This window comes from Giraffa tippelskirchi, chromosome 7 (assembly GCF_054371585.1).
Source record: "Giraffa tippelskirchi isolate mGirTip1 chromosome 7, T2T-mGirTip1v1.2.pri, whole genome shotgun sequence".
NCBI classification, from domain to species: Eukaryota; Metazoa; Chordata; class Mammalia; order Artiodactyla; family Giraffidae; genus Giraffa; species Giraffa tippelskirchi.
The window spans coordinates 52,119,654-52,142,574 of NC_137281.1; the positions used below are offsets into that span (position 1 = coordinate 52,119,654).

Sequence of the window (22,921 nt, forward strand, 5' to 3'; positions counted from 1 at the left end):
CAAGTGATGTTGATGTGGCTGCCTTCACACTTTGGGGGAACAAGGTAGAGGGTACCTTCCAGGCTCACAATGATTTTCCTTCTTCTAGAAACTGCCCTGGATCTTAGTGGTGGGCTATTAATAGTTGCTCTTATGCCCCCTTGCCATAGCTGTATCCCCTTAGCTTGTACCCCCTTGCCACCTCTACTGCATTAGAGGTGATTTCTGACCCAATCAGGGTCAAAAGAAGGTCTCATCTGCAAATCTGGTTTTGAACAGACAACCAGAGTTGGGACATTCACTCACTTGCTCATTCATTCAGCAGTTCTTTTCAAATTCTCTCCATGCCAGATACTCTAACAAGCAGTAGAGATATACTAGTTCGATAAAGCAGGTCTCTGGCCTCACAGAGCATTCATGATAGTACTGTACTAGATAATTGCAGATAAGCTAAGTGCTTTGAAGTGATTGGAGAATTTCAAGGGTGGCAGGGGACCTACTTTAAACAGGGGTGCTGGGGAAAGCCAAGGTCTTGCTTCCCTTTCTACAATGACCTTGGTGGACACATGTTGAAAACCAATGAAAAAATATAACAAATGAAAGAAAGCTGGGTCCCTGGTGATTGCGTGTAGGAGAGCCACTCTCCCCTGCAGTCTAACTGAACTATGATGAGAATGAAAAAGAAACTTTTATTGCATTAAACCACTGAGATTTCAGGATTTATCTATTATAGAAGCTAGCACTGCTTACCATACATACATAAATTATTTAACTCTTCCTGAGATTCTAAAAGTTGCCATTTTTTTTCACTTATATTTACTAGAGCTATTCTCTACTGGGCTTCCCTGGTAGCTCAGTGGTAAAGATCCACCTGCCAATGCAGGAGATGCAGGAGACACAGATTTGATCCCTGGGTCAGGAAGATCCCCTGGAGAAGGAAATGGCAACCTGCTCCAGTATTCTTAACTGCAGAATACCAAGGACAGAGGAACCTGGAGGGCTACAGTCCATGGGGTCACAAAAGACCCGGACATGACTTAGTTCTAAAACAATGACACCAAAATTCTCTACTACTTGAAAGAATTTTAATGGATACAATTTCTGTGAGAATCTGATGAGCTAATAGTATAAACCGTTAGACATCTGTGAGGAATGATAACTGTAAATTGGTTTTTCTGAAATGTATCCACTTTCTGGATATATTATTAAGGAAAAAAAATTTTTTTAAGGATTGACATGTAAATTAATACTGAGGTCAATTTTTTTCCTGGTCATTTCTACCTTAAAATTCTTGTTCAGACCTTTATAAAATCAACTCACTAAATTGCAGTGGGTAGAAACTAAGGAAGCAATTGTAAAGTTTATGATTTTCCCTTAAAACATAAATGCTTAGATTTTAAAAGAGTCCTTGGTGGCACGATGATATTAACATTTAAATTTGCCACATTTCTTCTTATGGGCTATCAACAGGCAGTAAATCTGGGCATCTCTTAGAGATGAATTTCCCCAAAGGATGTCCATCTTACATACTGCATCCTCAGAGGGATATTTTCTTCCTTGGCTACTGGTCCCAAGAGCATATTGCTGGTCACCTCACTAGCCTTCCTCTTCTCCTCTTCTAATATTTATGCATGCTGGGAAGGTGGAGAAAAGCTGTTCCTTAAGACTACTTGCTACAACCATATCTCAGTCTCCTAAGACTTATGGCTGGATCACACTTGAGGACAAGACAGGATCAGAGAGAAACGATTCAAGAGGCCAACGCTGGGGACTCGGCTTTCTTCCTATGGCCTTCATTAATGTTTATATCCCCCAGGCTTGAGGTTTTGTGACTTTGAGTTCTCAGTGAAAATTTAGCAGTAAATGACTTACGTCATATGAGCTTATTGGAGTCTGCATGTGGCAACAGCAGTGTATGAAGTCAAAACTCCTATCCTTTGAGCCATCAGAATGAAGTCTTCTCCAGCCAGGAGTCAAGTCGTGTGTGTGTGTGTGTACACAGAGCCTACAGGTTTCCATGGAACCAGACTTGTCATGAGGAGAAAAAGACTGGCCTCTCCAGGACACCTTTGAATAAGGATGTCAACGTTCCTTTCTATATGGCTTTAAAGTCTTTGGTTACTTCAGCAACAAAGGTTCAGTTCAGTTCAGCCTCTCAGTCATGTCCGACTCTGCAACACCGTGGACTGCAGCACGACAGGCCTACCTGTCCATCACCAACTCCCACAGCTTGCTCAAATTCATGTCCATTGAGTCAGTGATGCCATCCAACCATCTCATCCTCTGTTGTCCCCTTCTCTTGCTGCCTTCAATCTTTCCCAGCATCAGGATCTTTTCCAAGGAATCAGTTCTTCACATCAAGTGGCCAAAGTATTGGAGTTTCAGCTTCAGCATCAGTCCTTCCAATTCAGGACTGATTTCTTTTAGGATTGACTGGTTGCATCTCCTTGCAGTCCAAGGGACTCTCAAGAGTCTTCTCCAACACCACAGTTCAAAAGCATCAACTCTTCGACGCTCAACTTTCTTTATAGTTCAACTCTCACATCCATACCTGACTACTGGAAAAACCATAGCTTTGACTAGACAGACCTTTGTCAGCAAAGTAATGTCTCTGCTTTTTAATGTGCTGTCTAGGTTGGTCATAGCTTTTCTTCCAAGGAGAAATTCTTTTAATTTCATGGCTGCAGTCACCACTGCAGTGATTTTGGAGCCCAAGAAAATAAAGCCTGTCACTGTTTCCATTGTTTCCCCATCTATTTGCCATGAAGTGATGGGACTGGATGCCATGATCTTAGTTTTTTGAATGTTGAGTTTCAAGCCAACTTTTTCACTCTCCTCTTTCACTTTCATCAAGAGGCTCTTCAGTTCCTCTTCACTTTGTGCCATAAGGGTGGTGTCATCTGTGTATCTGAGATTTTTGATACATCTTCCAGCATCTTGATTCCAGCTTGTGCTTCAAGTGCGAAGTCAAGTGGGCCTTAGGAAGCATCATAGGAACAAAGCTAGTGGAGGTGATAGAATTCCAGTTGAGCTGTTTCAAATCCTAAAAGATGATACTGTTAAAGTGTTGCACTCAATATGCCAGCAACAAAGGTTAGTCTTCGCATCATTGCTCACTCATTGATCAGAAGTGGAACTGTAAAAATCGGGAAAATTGGGGACACAGGAAAATATACATAAATATGGAAACTCAGAGACAGAGATTTTAAAAGATACATGGGAAGTGAATACTCAGGAGTCTAGAGAGCCTCATCCATCCATCACCCACCCATCTACCCGTCCAGCCGTCCATCTATCCATCCACACATCCACACATCCATTCATCCATCCAAGCAATAACTGAGCTGAGCTCCTCCTATTTATCAAGCACTGCCTACGCTCAACATTGTGTGTGCGTTAGTCGCTCAGTCTTACCCGACTCTTTGAGATCCCACGGACTGTAGCCTGCCAGGCTTCTCTGTCCATGGAATTCTCCAGGCAAGAGTACTGGAGTGGATTGCCATTCCCTGCTCCATAAGAACTTCCCAACCGAGGGATCGAATCCTGGTCTCCTGCATCGCAGGCAGATTACCGTTTGAGCTACAGGGAAGTCCTGCTCAACGTTGGAGGTACACAAAGACGGAAACGGAAGTCTAAATTGGAGGTGGTTATAGCTGATGTGCCCTGAAAGGGCTCCCGCGAAGCTGGAACACACGGTTTGGGCACAGCGGGGAGATGCGTGAAGTGAACTCCACACCACCGCACAGGTGATGGTGGGAGAAATCTGTATACCACAGAGATGCCGAGACCTCCGAGGATCCTAGAGAGGCCGGAAGTGGCTCCGGGAGGCTGGTCCGACGGCTCAGGCGCCGAGCGGGCGTGGCGGTGGCGAGAGGGAGGGGTCTGAGTCGCCCCACCTCGAGCAATCCCAGCGTCGCCGTCGTCTTCTGCCTCTGTGAGTGGGCCGGGGTAGGGAGGGTCACCCCTCCGCCGGGACCCGGGCGCGGCTGGCGGGGGCGCCTGGGCTCGCACGCGCGTCGGGGTCCCGCGGAGGGCGACCTCGCCGGCCGCTACCTGCGGATCGTGGCGGCCCAGGTGGGACAAGCCCCGTGGCCGCTGGCACGGGGCGCGGTCGTGAGTGATGGCCGACCTGAAGCCACCCCACTTCCCCTCGGATTCCACGCAGCAGGGCTCAGCGTCGCTTTCTAGGATCGTTGCAAAGGTCTCAAGCACCGGCTAGCTTCTGGTTTTCGTCTTCTTTTTGAAAAAGATGGCAGGACCCAAGCTCAGAACATTCAACAGGCATCTGTGTCAAGCTAGACTCCATTCACATTTTTTTATTATAGTCGCACTTTGTGGGGGAAAGATTACTTTCTCTTGATGACAGATGATTCTGGTTTTCCATTTAAGTGGCCGTGTAAGGTTCCCATTTAAAATGAAGGTGTTTATTGCTAAAAGATAAGGAGTTTTAAATAAAACACAGTAAGTAAGTACTAGTACCAGAGATAGGACTTCTCTGGTGGCTCAGTGGTAAAGAATCTGCCTGCTAATGCAGAAGACACGAGTTCGATCCCTGGGTCAGGAAGAGCCCCCAGAGTAGGAAATGGCAACCCACTGCAGTATTCTTGTCTGGAAAATCCCATGGACAGAGGGGCCTGGTGGGCTACAGTCCACGGGTCGCAAAGAGCCACACACCATTTAGTAACTAAGCAGCAACAAAGTATCAGAGACACCAAGTGTGACAGAAATTATGAAGGTGGTAAGTGAATGACACTGCGTTGTTCCCAACCCAGCTGGGTCCTCCTACTCTGATTTGTCTTCAGTTCCTTGCTCCAACTCAGCCTCTGTCACCTGCATAATTTGTGGGCCAGTTTTTTGTTTTGTTTGTTTTAGATTTTTTTCCTCTCAACTTGACTAGGGTAAAAATGATGTGTGGCGTGTGGTTTTAAGGTGCACGACTGGATGACCTGATACGCATATATATTGTGAAATAATAAGCACAGTGAGGTCAGTTAACATCTCCATCACCTCACAGAATTATGATAGTTTTCTTTGTGTGTGGTGAACACTTGAAAGATCTACTCTTGCCTGGTGTGCAGGAAGATGGCGGCGTGCAGGAATATGGCGGCGTCCAGGTGGAGGTTTGAGATCAGATCTGCATGGAGTTGGCGTCGGGGCCAGCAACGCGGGCCCTGGCTCACCCTGGGCGGTTCGGCCTTGGGAGCTGCGGGGCTCCAAAGGGGAGAAAAAGAAAGATCTACTCTCTTAGCAGCTTTTAAGCCTGTGATACGGTAATATTACATATGGCCCCCATGCTATGTATTTGATCCCCAGAACTCAATTCTGTCTTGTAACTAGAAGCTTATACCATTTGACCAGCATCTCCTCATTTCCCCCATCCCCCACCCCCTGGCAACCTCCGTCTTACTCTTTGTTTCTATGAGATCAGCTCTTTTAGAGTCTCTGTAATGGAGATCACCCCAGTATTTGTCTGTGACTTATTTCACTTAGCATAATGCCCTCAAGGTCCATTGGTACTGTCACTAATGGTAGGATTTCCTTCCCTTTTTGAGTGGCTGAATAGTATTCCACTGTGTGTGTGTTTGTGTGTGTACACATCACATTTTCCTTATCCATTCATTCTTTAATGGGCACTTAGGTTATTTCCATGACTCAGCAATTTTGAATAATGCTGCAGTGAATATGGGGGCGCAGATACCTTTTGGAGATAGTGATTTCCTTTACTTTGGATATATATATATGGGTAGGCAAGGTTCTTGACCTCTGAGTCTTTTTCTCCTATCTGAAAAGCTGAGGATAATAATTACCTCAGAAGATTGTTCTGAGGCTTCAGTGGTAAACCTTGAGCCACTCACCCATGATAAATAGTAAATGCCGCCATAGTTGTTATTTTCACTTTAGCAAGGAGGAAACAGGATCCGAGAGGTTCAGTGACTTTCCCAGGGTCACACAGGGAATTGATGGGAGAACCAAGTCTAGGACTCAGATTTTCTGATTTATAACCTAAAAAGCTTAACCCTGCCTCCCCACTACCTCTGCCTCTTGGGGCACCTCCTGCCTGCCCTTCTGGAAATTGGAAGGGCCCCTTTCACATTGCAGAATGTATTAGCTGTGAAGGCCCCCACGGGACTCAGGTCAGCATAGACTTTGCTGCTTCAGGTCAGGGACTCTGCACAGCCCTGAGTGCTTGATGTGGGTGAGGTGTAGGCTGTAGAATCAGATGCATCTGGGTTCTAGTAGGTACAGCCGCCTGCTGTCCCAACTCCTGACCTGGCCGTAGTAAATGGGGTTTACTGATTAGTACTCGCCTCAGAGGATTGTTAGTAGCATCAAGGGAAATGATTTGTGGAGGTCTAGCGCGGTGCTCTTGATGAAGGTGAAAGAGGAGAGTGAAAAAGTTGGCTTAAAGCTCAACGTTCAGAAAACTAAGATCATGGCATCTGGTCCCATCACTTCATGGGAAATAGATGGGGAAACAGTGGAAACAGTGTCAGACTTTATTTTTTTGGGCTCCAAAATCACTGCTGATGGTGATTGCAGCCATGAAATTAAAAGACGCTTACTCCTTGGAAGGAAGGTTATGGCCAACCTAGATAGCATATTTAAAAGCAGAGACATTACTTTGCCAACAAAAGTCCGTCTAGTCAAGGCTATGGTTTTTCCAGTGGTCATGTATGGATGTGAGAGTTGGATGGTGAAGAAAGCTGAGTGCCGAAGAATTGATGCTTTTGAACTGTGGTGTTGGAGAAGACTCTTGAGAGTCCCTTGGACTGCAAGGAGATCCAATCAATCCATCCTAAAAGAGATCAAGCCTGGGTGTTCATTGGAAGGTCTGATGTTGAAGCTGAAACTCCAATACTTTGGGCACCTCCTGCGGAGGGTTGACTCATTGGAAAAGACCCTAATGCTGGGTAGGATTGGGGGCGGGAGGAGAAGGGGACAACAGAGGATGAGATGGTTGGATGGCATCACCGACTCGATGGACATGGGTTTGGGTAGACTCCGGGAGTTGGTGATGGACAGAGAGGCCTGGCGTGCTGCAATTCATGGGGTCGCAAAGAGTCGGACACGACTGAGCGACTGAACTGAACTGAGCGCGGTGCTCAGCACACAGTAAGTGATTAATAAATGACAGGTGACTACTTTGATATGTTTTAAGTGGCAAGCATGCTGACCTAGAGGGGAGGAAGTACAAGTGTAGCGCTTGCAGGTACAACAGCAAAGAGCATTTGAAAGGTTGCAGAGTACAAACTGTGTTTGGATTTACCACGTCTAGGAGCTGTCAAATACTCCTCGTTCCTGCTGACATTCTTAGAGAAATGGCTTAGGTGTGCATGGAGTTAATATGATAGCTTGGGAAGCAGGTGGAAGTTACCAACTATAAAACTATGTGATTAACTTTTATCATAAGCATCAGGAATAACTGCAAGACTGCACGGATTTTTTGTGCAACAAATATCTAGGCAAAAGGAGTTTGAGCGGGTAGCTGGACAAGAAGATCAGGTGATAGAATTGAGTTCCCTGCCACTGCCAGTAAAACTCAAAACTGTGTGCAAATACCCGTTTGTTATGATTGTGTCAACTTTCCACTCAATGCTGTGCCGTTAATTTTCTTCCCGATGTGTTTAGCCTTTTAGGTTTTACACCTCACATCCCTTTTACCTGTATCAGCGTGACTCTTCTTATTGTCTCTAACTCCTTGTTCATCCTTATGGCTCTGACTGCTTTGTATTAAACGCAGATAACTTTCAGATCATGTGTGGAATTTGAGCAGCACCGTTTCTAAATCTTCTAGCCTCAATACACTTTCTTGGTCCCAGCACAGTAAGAAGACGGTTAACTTTTGCCTCCATTCAGTACCCAGGCAGTAATTTAAAACATGCCATCATAGGATTAAACTACCTGGATATATTTTTATCTTCCTTTAAAGAAAATACAGTAAATTTTTATCTTTATGAAAGCTGTTTCCCGTTCTGCTCACTGTACTCCAGTAGTGCCTAGATTTGTATGTTGCGTTTTAATACCAGAGGGTCAGTAGCATCGTCCTCTTGAATCCTGGAGATGAAGGAACTGTGTGCATAAGCTGAGGTTCTTATTACTGATCCTTCGCATTTAATTAGGTCTTTGTAAATCTGAAGTACTCCTAGTCATTTTTATGAGTTTCTTCTTATGACTTCCCTGTGAGATGTCAACTTTATTACCCTCGTTCTATCTTAGTATTATCAAGGGGTCAGGCGGACTTTAAATTTCATTTTTTCTTGTTTATAAGTAAGATTCCTTTTTTTTTTTGGATCATGTACTTAACCATAACCTGTATCTGCTAAAATGACTCCTCAGATTAAATGTGACCCTCTCCCCCAACCCAGAGGGAAGCAATTACTGAACAAAGCCACATTTTGGAAGAGCCTTAAAGCAATTGAGATTATCAACAGTGGTCTGAGTGCCCAGCCCTGGAAGGAATCAGATGGAAACTAGTAAAGCAGCCACCATGAAATATAAAAAATCAGGCAGCCGTTTGAAGGAAAACCATGCAGACCCTCTTTTTTCCCTTCTGGCTTAGTGTTCATGGGAATTTCTTTTGGTTTCCTGCAAAATATGTTTGCTGTGATTTTTCTGTGCTCACTGATGGAGCCAACCGGAAAAGGAGGAAGTGGCTTCTGGGTGGTAGCACTAATGGCTGGTAGCACTAATGGCTGGTCATCTATGAAGGTTTCACCAGCCGGGTGGATAGGCTTCTTTCATTGCAGTTTGTCTTGCTAAATTATTAATCTTTCCTTACTCGTTACCACTCTTCTGACCCTCCAGTTCAGGTCAGTTACACAAGTTCTTGCCCCAGATAATTCTGGAATTAGTTGGAAGGTAATGAGTATCGTGAATAGGCCTGACAGGTACTCAGAAGCATTAATAATTTGAATTTGTACATTCCTGATGTAATTAATGTGCACATGAACCAGGACTGGCCTACGGTCTTATGACTGGACGAGAATGTGCAATTTTAAAAACAGGACATTGATACACACTGGTGTATTTAAAATGGATAACCAACAAGGACCTACCATATAGCACAGAGAACTCTGCTCAATGTTATGTGGCAGCCTGGGTGGGAGGGGTGTTTGGAGAAGAACGGGTACATGTCTGGATGGCTGAGTGACGTTGCTGTGCACTTGAAACTATCACAGCATTGTTAACTGGCTATACTCCAATATAAAATAAAAAGTTTCTTTAAAAAGGACAATGAAAGATTTGGAAGAATTTTTTTCTTCTTCCTTTTCTAAAAAATATGTATTCACTTACTTTCACTGCATTGGGTCTTTGGTCTTCATTCTGGCATGCGGGATCTTTAGTTGCAGCATGCGAACTCTTAGTTGTGGCATGTGGGATCTAGTTCCCTGACAAGGGATCGAACCTGGGCCACCTGCAGTGGGAGCATGGAGTCTGAACCACTGGACCACCAGGGAAGTCGCTGTGAAGAATTTCTGTTGGAAAATTCTTAGCTGGGCTCTTTGAAGCCTTACCCATTTTCTGATTTCCTTACCGGGGAATTTGTGTGGAGACAGAAAAATATCTTACCCTTTCCTGCCCCCGCCTCATCCCCAGCATCCTCTTAATGAAAATCCTGTAACCAAACAGAACAGTTCTAAAACCTGTAAGTGCTATTTTACTTAATGGCGTCACCGTCCTCAGTCTTCCCCTGCTGCCCCTGCCTCATCGTGATCTCAGCTGAGCACACTGGCCCTGCCCCTTCATCACCCCTCACCTAGACTCCTGCCGACTTCCAGTCTCTCCCTCCTCCAGGTAAAGCTTAATCTTTGACAAGGACCGAAGTGAGCCTGCTGTCCTGGACACCTGCAGAGACTCTGTTGTCTACAGAATAGAGTGCAGGCTCCCCCAAAGGAATCTTGGTTTCTCCGTTTTGCCTTCTACTTTAATTTGCAGAAGCCTATCTCCTCCAGCTTACGCTCCAGAATGCAGGAATTCTGTCACATTTTGCTTTATGTCATTTTCATGCCAGAACTTTTCTTTTTAGGAGCTAAGTTAAATGAAAGTGGCAGCACTGACTGGCATACACAACGACGACTCTTGAACACGGCCGAGCCCTGCATAATTTGTGCCCATCATCATTTTACTAAATTGGACATATTTCACCGTGTTCCAAATCATCCATAAATTCTGCAAATACTTGATGGGCATCCACAGCGTCTGAGGTTCTGGTGGGGACATACCATGAGAAAGGCTGAAGGTCTCGGTTCTCATGGCACCCACATTCTGCTGGAAGCAGATCAGTAGTCAGAAAGGAAACAAATACATTTAGGTAATGAAATGTGCCATGAAGAAAACAAAGCAGTGTTCAGATAAGGGAGAGCTCTTGAGAAACTACCTCCTACATCGAGCACTTGAGCAGACCTAAATATTGAGAAAGACGCAGCCTGGCAGAGATCGGGCTCAGCTGGCAGTTCACACAGAGGTGAAGCAAGGAGTGTGCGTAGGCCTCGGCACAGATGAGCTTGGCATTGTCAAGAAAAGGGAAAAGTTCAGGGGTGTGGAGTGTAGAGTAGAGTACCAACAGAAGAGTGAGAGGAAGTCAGAGAAGGAGGTTGCCACGAGGTCCTGGTGGTGACAGGAAGAAGTCTGGGTTGAAGTGTCAGTGACTGACACCCTTCTGTGTCTGGAAGCAGCAGCAGTGATAACAAAGTCATGTGATCGTGTTAAACGATAGAATGGACTGCAGCAAGTTTTATGGCTGGCTATTCCAAATCCGAATGGGAGCTTCCTGCACTCAGAAAATAATAGAAACATAGGTTGCATATTAAAAGGATACCAGGGCATTTATTCTTTATGGATTTTCTTGTAAGCACACCAATGGCAACTGCTTAATCAGACCTTGGGACTCCAGTCATCCTTCACATCATTTTGCTCAGTTTTCCTGATTTCTCGCCTTCAAGCCACGGAGACAGTCACTTGCTGAATCTTGTCTTCAGCTGTCACACCAACTGATTTCTTTCTGCACGAATGTTCTGATTAGCTTTATTGGCGACCAAAGCTTCTTAGTAGAGTTATCCAGAAGAATCTGACAAGCTTTGTGTAACCCTGTACTTCTGAGAGACCTAATCATGGTATGTGGGAATGTAAGAGAAAAATTGAATCACTAGACTCTGGAACTCGAAGAAAAGGAAGTTCAAGAAGTGACATCCGTGGAGCACCTATACTACATCAGGCGATTTTTATACATGTTCCCATTCGGTCTCCAGAATCCTGTGAGCTTATTTTTAGCTCCAATTTTTAATGCAGCAGCAGTTCAGAGGGATGAGCCTGCCAAAATGGTAGCACCCTTGGTTGCTTGCAGTCTCCCTAACTAACCACGCTTCTCAGTTGTCTCCACTTACTTGACTGAATGAGAGAAAATGTGTGTGTGTATGTATGTTTAAATGCATTTGAGGACCTGCGAGCCTCCTGTTCCATTTCTTCTTAAGTGGAAAGAGTTGAGTGGCCCACTTTTTGCTTGTTTTGTCATGTTTTTGAAAGAAAGGTGTCTTAGAGCCTTGAGAAAATAATAATTATAATATAATTTTAGCATAGATGCAGAGGGAGGGAGAAGCAAGGTTCCCATAGGCATTGAGCACACACAGTACTTAGATTTCCTGTGTGGGTGAATATGGTTTGCTACATAAAGGACCTTTTTGTCCTTCCCCACTTTTTTTACCTTTTTTTTTTTTTTTTACATAAAAGCCAGTATTAAACTATGCTGCAGTGTGCTGTCTTAAACAAAAGATGTTGGAAATTTGCTTCAGAGTTCTGTCCTTGATTTTTCTGGTTGGGGTGGGGGGGTGGTACAGAAAATGACCCTCCCTACCAAATTTGAACAACTTCTTTTCAAAAAGCCTCTAGTGTTTTCCACAGATTGAGAATAATGCTTTCTATTTGGAGAGTGCTTTGTGGTTTTTCAAAGCACTCCCAGCTACATTCTTATTTAACCTTCACACTGACCTTGCCAGGCAGAGCATATTATTACTGTTCCTGCTGACACACGGGAAGAAATGTTGTGAAGCCCAAGAAGTGACAGGAGGGGGGTGGGCAGGAGTCAGCTAATGTCACAAAGCCATGACAGAAACCCAGGTCTTAGCTTTTCTTTCTGCTGGAGCACACTGCCTTTTTGTGTCTGTTAACCCCAAGTAGGGGACCATCACATCTGCAGTTGGGTCAGTAACAGTGGTGCATCCTACTTTCTTCATAGGTCCAGTTATCTTTGACTGCCACATATGGATTCCCACAAATCTCCGAAGGAAACAGTCCTCATTACGGGAGGAGGTGGCTATTTTGGTTTCCGGTCAGTGCATCTGTAAAATATGTTCATGGAAGTATTTTACCAGTAGTTGCTGGGAAAAGTATAGCTTTCAACCCACATTAATGCAGTGTAGACTTTTACTTGTCGGTACAGTGTAGACCAGGAATGAACCATGCTGCAGCCCACTGCTCAGATTAGGAAATTGAGAAGTATAGATACATTCCACTTGAAGAAAAATTCTTTATAAAGCCATTGAATCAGGGTGGGGAGATAGTCATATCGCAAAAAAACAATTTAAAATAGTAGCTATTCTTTCACAGTTACATTATCATTCATAAATATTCTGAAGAATAGATGGTGGGTGCTAGAACGGGGGAAGGAGGGGTTTCCTGGTGGCTCAGTGGTAAAGGATCCACATGCAATACAGGGAGCTGCAGGAGGTGGTTTGATTGCTGGGTCAGGAAGATTCCCTGGAGGAGGACATGGCATGAATCCCATGGACAGAGGAGCCTGGTGGGCTACATTCCATGGGGTCACAAAGAGTCGGGCACGACTGAAGTGACCTAGCATGCATGCATGCCTGGAACGAGGGGCTGGGGGAATGGAATATGTGGACATGACCATCTTTGAAGATAAAGCCTCTCTCTTTGTAATTTAAATAAATGTGAAGATGCTCGTTTTTGAATATTTGCATAAGCAAGACTTGTACCAATGAACATGTAAAGTGAGGAACTCATAGAATAAGCCAAAGAGACTGGGAAAATTATATACTTTTCCAAAGCATAGCTTAATAGTGATTTGATCTAACTTTTACTCTTCTTGCAGCCTTGGCTGTGCTCTGAACCAGAAGGGAGTCCATGTGATTCTGTTTGACATCAGCCGCCCTGCTCAGACCATTCCAGAAGGCATCCGGTTTATATCGGGAGACATCCGCCGTCTCTCTGACATAGAGAACGCCTTCCAGGGTGTCGACGTGGCTTGTGTGTTCCATATCGCGTCTTATGGTATGTCGGGGCGCGAGCAACTGAATCGAAGCCTGATTGAAGAAGTCAACGTGGGGGGCACAGACAACATCCTCCAGGTGTGCAGGAGGAGAGGGGTGCCGAGGTTAGTGTACACGAGCACTTTCAATGTCATCTTTGGAGGGCAGATCATCAGAAATGGAGACGAATCTCTGCCTTACCTGCCCCTTCACCTCCATCCTGATCACTACTCTAGGACCAAATCTATCGCTGAGAAGAAGGTGCTGTCAGCTAATGGCACAGTCCTGGAGCGGGGTGCTGGGGTCTTGAGCTCCTGTGCCCTGAGGCCGGCTGGCATCTATGGGCCTGGAGAACAGAGGCACCTCCCCAGGATAGTGAGCTACATAGAGAAGGGCCTGTTCAGGTTTGTGTACGGAGACCCCAAGAGTCTGGTGGAATTTGTCCACGTGGACAACTTGGTGCAGGCTCACATCCTGGCCTCAGAGGCCCTGAAAGCCGACAAGGGCCACATTGCCGCTGGGCAGCCCTACTTCATCTCAGACGGCAGGCCCGTGAACAACTTTGAGTTCCTCCGGCCTCTGGTTGAGGGCCTGGGCTACAAGTTCCCGTCCATCCGCCTGCCCCTGGCCCTCATCTATTGCTTCGCTTTCCTGACAGAGATGACCCACTGCATCTTGGGGCAACTCTACAACTTCCAGCCCTTCCTCACCCGCACCGAAGTTTACAAAACCGGTGTCACACATTACTTTAGCCTAGAGAAAGCCAGGAAGGAGCTGGGGTATGAGGCTCAGCCGTTTGACCTCCAGGAGGTAGTTGAGTGGTTTAAAACCCACGGTCATGGCAGACGTCCTGGGAGTCGTGACTCCAGGTGTCTTGTTTGGGATGGGCTGGTGATCTTACTCCTGGTTACAGTGGTTCTCGCGTGGCTGCTGCCTTCCGTGATCCTGTCGGTGTGAAGGAGGAGCTGCACTGAGGTGGTACAGTACACCACTGAGGTGGTTGTATGTACTGAGGTGATTTTCAGGAAACATAGGTTTTAAAAATAGATAATAGATAGCAGATGTCAACATTTGGATCTTCAAGTCGCTACTTAAGAATAGATTCTTGGGGGACTTCACCCTGGCTGTCCAGTGGTTAAGACCCTGAGTTTTCAGTGCAGGTGGTGTGGGTTCAATCTCTGGTTGGAGAATTAAGATCCCATGTGCTACGCGGCACAGCCAAAAAAAAAATTGATTCCTGGATTAAGTCTTCATTTCCTACCTCCTTGCACAAATCCTGAAGGGAGAAAACAGAAACCAGGATAAGTCTGAGATTTGGTTCTTTGGGTCCTCCTCCTTCAGACATGGACAGTAGACGTCATTCTGAAATCCACAGAGCTAAACTCCCTCAGATGGGAAATGTCTTACTTGAATTTCTCAGAAGCCAAAAATGTACTTATTTTCATTCCATACATTCTGCATTGACTTCACAGAGGTTGAAACACACACTGATATGGGAATGGCAAAATGCTAACAGGCCTGCACTTGTGTGAAAAACACCAAGTTGAACTACGTCCCGACAGCCCAAGCCTCTGAGGAGATGGTGGCTTTTGCAGGGGAGGCGGTTGTTAGTCATAGTGTACGTTCTAGGAATGCGATTTTGCCCTTCATGACATAAAGGTGTCCACACGGTAATGTTTGATGTTGAAATGAATAGACCTTTATCTTACCTCACAGGATTCTTTGGAGGGTTAAATTAGACCAGGTATATAAAGTGCCACTCACCACACTTACAAGCCATTTTTATTAATATTGTTATTACACATTCCTTATGAGGGTTTTCTTCCTCAAGGTATTCTGTTTAGAGGGTACTGTTGCTACTGACCTTTCTTGAATACCTTTGTGACGTGCCCTCAGAGTCTATAACAAGTGTGCTTAAATATATTCAGTGTTGATAAGGTTGTGGTCTCCAAGGAGAGATTGAAATCTGGGAAACAGCTAAAAATCTGACGATTGATGAGAATATTCAAGCTAATGATACCATTTGCAATTTAAAAATAAAGCATAACTCTCAACTAATAGACTGGTTTTCTTCCTGGGGAGAATTTCCGTTCTCTGAAGGCCTCTTCCAGTGAAGAATATTCTGAACAATGGTGGCACTGTCCAGGTGCCCATGGGCACCGCTGTGGCAGACATTCAAGTGGTACTGTCGCACGGGAACCGAAGTGCAAAGGAGACAGAGTCTTCACCCATTCTGTGATTCCAACTGCAGAAAGGACAGCATTCCTACACTGTAAGGACAGATGGCTGTGGAAAGTTATGTTAGAATTGGTCTGAGAGTATTTATAGGAGGAGGGTGCTGGATGAAGTGGCCCTGGTGCATCCTGCCTGGACATTTTGGAAAAAGTACTCAACTTGATACCAGAAGATCTGCAACCATGAATATCTTGTGTGGTCTTAACCAAGTAACTGTAGCCTCTGTAGAGCCTCAGTTGCCTCCTTTGGAAAATAGGAATGTATTTGCCATTTCTATTAACCCACCTGTGGGCTTCCCAAGTGGCACAATGGTAAAGAATCTGCCTGCCAATACAGGAGACACAAGAGACACAAGTTCAGTCCCTGGGTCAGGAAGATCTCTTGGAGTAGGAAATGGCAACCCACTCCAGTATTCTTGCCTGGAGAATCCCATGGACAGAGGAGCGTGGTGGGCTACAGTCCACGGGGTTGCAAACAGACACGACTGAGTGACTGAGTATCAGCACATTAACCCACTTACCCACCTCACAGGGTTTGTGCTGAGCATAAAGTAAGATGTAGTGAGTACTTTTAATATATAATTTAATATGTAATATATAAATTGCAACATTAAGATGGTGGTGGGGATTGTTTTTAGTAAAATATGAGTCTTTTATTTTGCATTTCATGAAGTTAACTTGTCTGACCAAGGCTTCCCTGGTGGCTCAGATGGTAAAGAATCTGCCTGCAATGTAGGAGACCTGGGTTCAACCTGCTTTGGGAAGATCCCGAAGGGAATGGCAACCCACTTCAGTACTCTTGCCTGGAGAATTCCCTGGAGAGAGGAGCCTGGCAGGCTACAATCCATGGGGTCACAAAGAGTCGGACATGACTAAGTGACTAATACTTTCACTTTTCAACTTGTCTGAGTACCTGCAACATATCTAACACTCCAGGTGCTAAAGGACAGGTATCTCTGCCCTTTACAGAGTTACAGTCCAGCAGTGACATGTTGTGTCCATACAGGAAGATGACTGAGAGACCAGGTAAGTGCAGTAAAACATTTTTATTTGTTGTCACTGAGAGGCCTCACAGACTTTCAAAACGTTTTTAATGAAGTCCTTCAAAAGAATGGTAGATAGTTCTAAGTTTTCTTAAACCAACTATACTGAGCACAGTGGATTTTCCTTGTTTATGTTTTCTACAATGAAGGTATCTAAATGAAATTGATAAATGGGCTTCATTGTCATCTAATATGAGACATTTGACCTTTTCACAACATTTGACACAGCTGTCCACTGTCTCCTTGAAACATAATCCATTTACTTTTCATAAACTCGCAGTCTTCTGGCCTTTCTCCTTGTATTAATGATTTATTGTTACATAACAAATTACCCCCCAAGACATATCATCCTAAAATAACAAATATTACCTCTTAGTTGCTGTGGGCCGGGTATCTGGGTGTGGCCTACCTGGGTAAGCTCTAGTTTAGGGTCTCCTGACGTTGGCTGGCCCTGAAGTCATCAGAAAGCTTGTCTGAAGCTAGAGGATCCACTTCCAGGATCATCCATGCTACTGCGGGCAGGAGACCTCAGTTGCTTAGCATGTGAGTATCTCCGTAGGACTCACTATGTGGCATCCTCATGACATGGTGACTGGCTTCCCCCCAGAGCAGGTGATTCAAGAGAGCGAAGTGGAAGCTGCAGTGTCTTTCATGACTTGTCCTCAGAAGTCACAGGTGTGCTCCACACTATGTACACTTTACACAGGTCAGTCCTTTTCAGTGTGGTACTCAGTACACATAATAGAGGAGGAGTGTTGGGGGTCCCATCTTGGAGGCTGACCTCCACCATCTGACTCATCCTTCCTCTTCCATGAAACTAGCCTATATTTACAGCTACATAATTTTCTCAACCTGCTTCCCCTTGGTAGAATTTGAGGGGGCCCAAGTGAAGAACTGACTCCTTGAAAAAGACCCTGATGCTGGGAAAGATTGAAGGCAGGAGAAGGGGACTACAGGATAAGATGGTTGGATGGCATCACTGACTCGATGGACATGAGTTTGAGCAAGCTCCAGGAGTTGGTGATGGACAGGGAAGTCAGGCGTGCTGCAGTCCATGGGGTCTCAGAGTCGGACATGACTGAGGGACTGGACTGAACTGAAAGGCCTCTTTCCCTTTTGTAGTGTATCCCTTTCAGTCCTAATTATTGTGAACACTTTATGTGTCTCCTAGGAATCTCACTGCAGTCACTCTATTAGGCAAAAGCCCCACCTACATATTTCCTGAGATATATTCTATACTATGGGTTTCTGCTGAGACTGTTGAGGGACAAATGCCCTCAAGCGTCTTAGAAACCTTACTGTTTGAACCAGACCTCTTTAGGTTTCAACCAGAGGCACCAGTTTAGGTCTCTCTGAGGTCTTAGAAGATTTTAGCTACCACCTTGGTCGGGCACTGTCATTTCCACAATGTATGGGCTGCCCTGGCTAGCCGCCTCCACGTGGGAGGAGCTGCTAGGATATGAAAACCAGGAGGTGGGGTCACTGGAGGCCACGCTGGAGCCTGCTCCCACACTTCTGCATCTCACCAGTTTTCCTGTCTGCTCCACACCAGTTTTTTCATGATCAGTTTCCTTCCTGCTCAGCACTAGGCCCTTGTCTAGTACCACAGTTTCTCCTAAAGTGATCTTGTCCAAGCGCCTGGCTTTAATTTCCATCTCTATTCCAAATACATTGGTACAATACTAAATTTATAGTTCTAGCCCCACCCATCCAACCACCTCTGCACCTCCAGCTGGATATTTCACAAGCACTTTTCAGTCAACATATCTACCATGAAATTCACAATCCCTCCAAATTCTTACAGGGTTCCTCTCCTTAATAGATGTCACCAGTGTTGAATTTCTCTTGCCAGAAATCTGGAATAATCTTTGCTCCTGTCTGCCCTTAACCTGACACATCTGATCCACCTTTAGCCCTTGAGTTTACCTTCTGCCCATTCCCAGGGTACAGGTGTCACTGCTCTCCCCTCAGCTCCAGTAACAGCCTCTTTTATCTTCCATCTGCCTCCACTTCTGAGTCTCTTTAACCCATTCTCCATGTGCTAAGCAGAGTGGTCTTACAAAGGTGTAAATCTGTGTCACTTCCCTGCTCCAAGCTCTCTGGGTTTAGGTTGAGAATCCTTAATGCAATCCAAGAGACTCTGCCTGATCTGACTCCACCTGCCGCTCCCTGGTCATCTCACACCATACTGCCTTCTCTGCCTGGCTACACCAGCTTCTTGCAGGGTCCCGAGTTTTGAGCTGCTTATACCCCCTCCCCAACTTACTGACCTGTGTGTTTATTTCATATCTCAGCTTGATTTTCTTCCAGAGGCCTTCCATGATCCTAACAATTTAGGGTTGGCCCTCCAGCCACAAGCCCTCATAGCACCTGCTTCTCTTGTGTAGCTTTTCTCACAGCTGTCATAGTTTGAGTCATCATGTGTCAAATGCCTGTAAGTTCCACGAGGGCAGAACTTTGTCTTGCTTACTATTGTACTCCTAACACCTAGCACAATATGGGAACTCAATAATAAGTATTTGTTATAAAAATACTTACTGAATTAATGCCGTTTTTCCTTCCAAGGGTGAATACCAGTTTCTATCGCGTACGTCACTTACTGTTTGTAATCTCTTGAAAACTGGGAAAATATCCAACCTATGAGAATTGTGTGTCAACTAAGTCAAGAGTAGATGAAGTCTAGTAAATCAGTAAGTTCATTTTCCATGTAATTTGGTGGCGCTCCCTCCACATCAGAGCTGAAAAACCAACCACTTAAAAGAACTCAATCTATTATCTGAAAGGCAGCTCCTTTCCTTTCTAAGGTCAGGAGATACTGCAGTTAAGAAATTCCATTGTTCTAGGGTTCCCAACTTCCCTCCCTTTCCCTCAGCCGGGTGGAGCCCCCAGACCTGCACAGAGCTATGAAATGATGCTCAGCCTTTGTGCATGGCTGAGGGACGGCAGAGGAGAATCTCCTAGACCCCTGAGCATAAGCCACCCAGCACTGCCACCCAAAACACTGCCTGCAAGGAATGGGTGAGCAGTTATCCGTAAGCCTGTTGGAGGATCACAGCATGTGACAAAGAGCCCTGTCATGGAACCCAAAGGACATGCTGAAGCTGTCGGAGTCTGCAGGAAGAGAGGCCTAGCAGGCCTGTTCAGAGCCTGGATTTGCTTAGTGCTGCTCCAGTCGTAGGTGGCAGGGGATGTCACATTAAGAACTGTAGCAGTTACAGAAGGGCCAAATAACTAATTTTGGCACCAAATTACCTAGGTTATTGTATTTCTCAAACTATCTATAGAGTCAGCATAGGGATTCTTTTCAAGAGAAGGTTTTATTGTCCTAAATCATGTAATATGCTGATTGTAAGGAATCCAGTATTGCTGTGTCATAGATTTAATTTATTTACTAACAATTGTTGGGGCATCTGCTACCCTGTATTCCTTCCAAATCCCTACCAGTTCATTGAGCCTTACAGACAGGTTAGAAGAAATAGCCTGCAGAATTCTACTCCCGGCCCCCAAGACAGCCGTGCACCCTAGAGTTAAGAACCCCCCTGTTACCTGGCATGGGGAGCCGACACCAGCAGTTCTTATTGAAATTGTCATTGTTGGCTACCATCATCTCTTGCTGTGGAACGTGACACCCGCCCCCTCCCATTTCAAAACAAGATATCCAATCCCAGCCCTTCCTTAGGACTGCCCTCCACATGCAAGGCCTGGCCAGTCAAAAAACTGCCCTCCTTCTGACTGCGGTCATTGGGCCAGAGTGGGCCAATCAGTGTCCTCTTCTCAACTTTTCTTGTGAACATTCAGCAGGGAAACAGCTTTTGTGGAGGTTGCTTCTTTGGAGGGCAGTTGGGGGATTGTCGCTGGGCTTTGGGGCTGCCATGAACTGGCGTACCGCAGAGGAGAGACCAAATTCTGATAATGTTTGGGCTCCTGGTTCCAGTTGTGAGTTGAGCACAATAGGGCCATGAAATGGAGAGAGAGAGGAGGTCCTCAAAGCCAGCACGGCGTCTTTGCCTCCCGCCCAAGGCTCACCTCTTCCTGGACCATGCTGTCATGTGAGTCTCAGTATATTTTGTTTTCTGCTTAGTCTTTTGAGTTGGGTTTTTTCTCCATGAATTGGAAAAGGTCTTGGTTTATAGTCTCCACTGCCCGATCCTGGGCACAGATGAACATCCTCTATAGTTTCCAAAGGCACTCACTATCCATTCTCCTGTGCTCCCCCTTCCTTACAAAGAGGGCCTTTTTTTTTAGCACCCCACCCCCTACCCCCAGGGAACTGAACATTTGCTGGAGTTCTTCCAGAACAGACTAATTTCCTTTTCTAGACTAGCATGTGTTTGGACTGGGCACATACATAAACAGTGTTCAAACTATTTCTCCAGTGGACCAACTTGAATGTTGAACGTGGTCCACTGGAGGAGGAAATGGCAAACCACGTCAGTATTCTTGCCTTGAGAACCCCATGAACAGTATGAAAAGGCAACAAGTATGACACTGAAATATGAACTTCCCATGTTGGTAGGTGCCCAATATGCTACTAGAGAAAACTGGAGAAATAACTCCAGAAAGATTGAAGAGACAGAGTCAAAGCAAAAACAACACCCAGTTGTGGATGTGATTGGTGACAGAAGTAAAGTCCGATGCTGTAAAGAGCAATATTGCATAGGAACCTGGAATGTTAGGTCCATGAATCAAGGTAAGTTAGAAGTGGTCAAACAGGAGATAGCAAGAGTGAACATTGACATTATAGGAATCAGTGAACTAAAATGGACCGGAATGCTGCTGCTGCTGCTAAGTTGCTTCAGTCGAGTCTGACTCTGTGCAACCCCATAGACGGAAGCCCACCAGGCTCCTCTGTCCCTGGGATTCTCCAGGCAAGAATACTGGAGTGGGTTGCCATTTCCTTCTCCAGGGCTGGAATGGGCAAATTTAATTCAGATAACTGTTATATCTACTACTGTGGGCAAGAATCCCTTAGAACAAATGGAGTAGCCCTCATAGTCAACAAAAGAGTCCGAAATGCAGTACTTGGGTGCAATCTCAAAAATGACAGAATGGTCTCTGTTCATTTTAAAGGCAAACCATTCAATATCATGGTAATCCAAGTCTATGCCCCAACCATTAATGCTGAAGAAGCTAAAGTTGAATAGTTCTATGAAGACCTACAAGATCTTCTAGAACTAACACCCAAAAAAGATGTCCTTTTCATCATAGCAAACTGGAATGCAAAAGGAGGAAGTCAAGAGATACCCGGAGTAACAGGCAAATTTGGCCTTGGAGTACAAAATGAAACAGGTCAAAGGCTAACACAGCTTTGCCAAGAGAACACACTGGTCATAGCAACACCCTCTGGCAACAATACAAGACTCTACACGTGGACATCACCAGATGATCAATACCGAAATCAGATTGATTATATTGTTTGCTGCCAAAGATGGAGAAGCTCTATACAGTCAGAAAAAACAAGACCGGGAGCTGACTGTGGCCCAGATCATGAACTCCTTATTGCAAAATTCAGATTTAAATTGAAGAAAGGGAAAACTACTAGACCATTCAGGTATGACCTAAATCAAATGCCTTATGATTATACCGTGGAAGTGAGAAATAGATTCAAGGGATTAGATCTGATAGAATGCCTGATGAACTATGGATGGAGGTTCGTGACATTGTACAGGAGGCAGTGATCAAGACCATCCCCAAGAAAAAGAAATGCAAAAAGGCAAAATGGTTGTCTGAGGAGGTCTTACAGATAGCTGAGAAAAGAAGAGAAGCAAAAGGCAAAGGAGAAAAGGAAAGATATACTCATTTGAATGCAGAGTTCCAAAGAATAGCAAGGAGAGATAAGAAAGCCTTCCTCAGTGATCAATGCAAAGAAATAGAGGAAAACAATAGAATGGGAAAGACTAGAGATCTCTTTAAGAAAATTGAGATACCAAGGGGACACTTCATGCAAAGATGGGCACAATAAAGGACAGATAAAGATGGGCACAATAAATGGTATGGACCTAACAGAAGCAGAAGATATTGAGAAGAGGTGGCAAGAATACACAGAAGAACTATACAAAAATGATCTTCACGACCCAGATAACCACAATGGTGTGATCACTCACCTAGAGCCAGACATCCTGGAATGCAAAGTCAAGTTGGCCTTAGGAAGCTTCACTATGAACAAAGCTAGTGGAGGTGATGGAATTCCAGTTGAGCTATTTCAAATCCTAAAAGATGATGCTGTTAAAAGTGTTGCACACAATATGCCAGCAAATTTGGAAAACTCAGCAGTGGCCACAGGATGGGAAAAGGTCAGATTTCATTCCAATCCTAAAGAAAGGCAATGCCAAAGAATGTTCAAACTACCGCACAATTGCACTCCTCTGCATTCATCCCTAGAAAAGTAATGCTCAAAATT

At 45.0% G+C, this 22,921-nt stretch overlaps 1 protein-coding gene across 17 annotated transcripts in view; it reads left to right on the forward strand.

The window, feature by feature from the left end:
- The window catches only part of SDR42E1 (short chain dehydrogenase/reductase family 42E, member 1), a 73,075-nt gene extending 57,773 nt beyond the window's left edge, over positions 1 to 15,302 (forward strand). For 15 of the 17 annotated variants that reach the window (XM_081514162.1, XM_081514153.1, XM_081514158.1 and 12 more), the window contains 2 exons: positions 12,212 to 12,304; positions 13,088 to 15,302. In XM_081514162.1, coding sequence (XP_081370288.1) covers positions 12,237 to 12,304; positions 13,088 to 14,201 — 1,182 coding nt within the window. In that variant the 5' untranslated portion in view covers positions 12,212 to 12,236 and the 3' untranslated portion in view covers positions 14,202 to 15,302. Of the gene's footprint in view, positions 1 to 3,829; positions 4,181 to 12,211; positions 12,305 to 13,087 lie in introns of those variants that run through there. The other 2 variants (XM_081514154.1, XM_081514147.1) reach the window with 2 other exon arrangements.
- Positions 15,303 to 22,921: the final 7,619 nt, after the last annotated feature.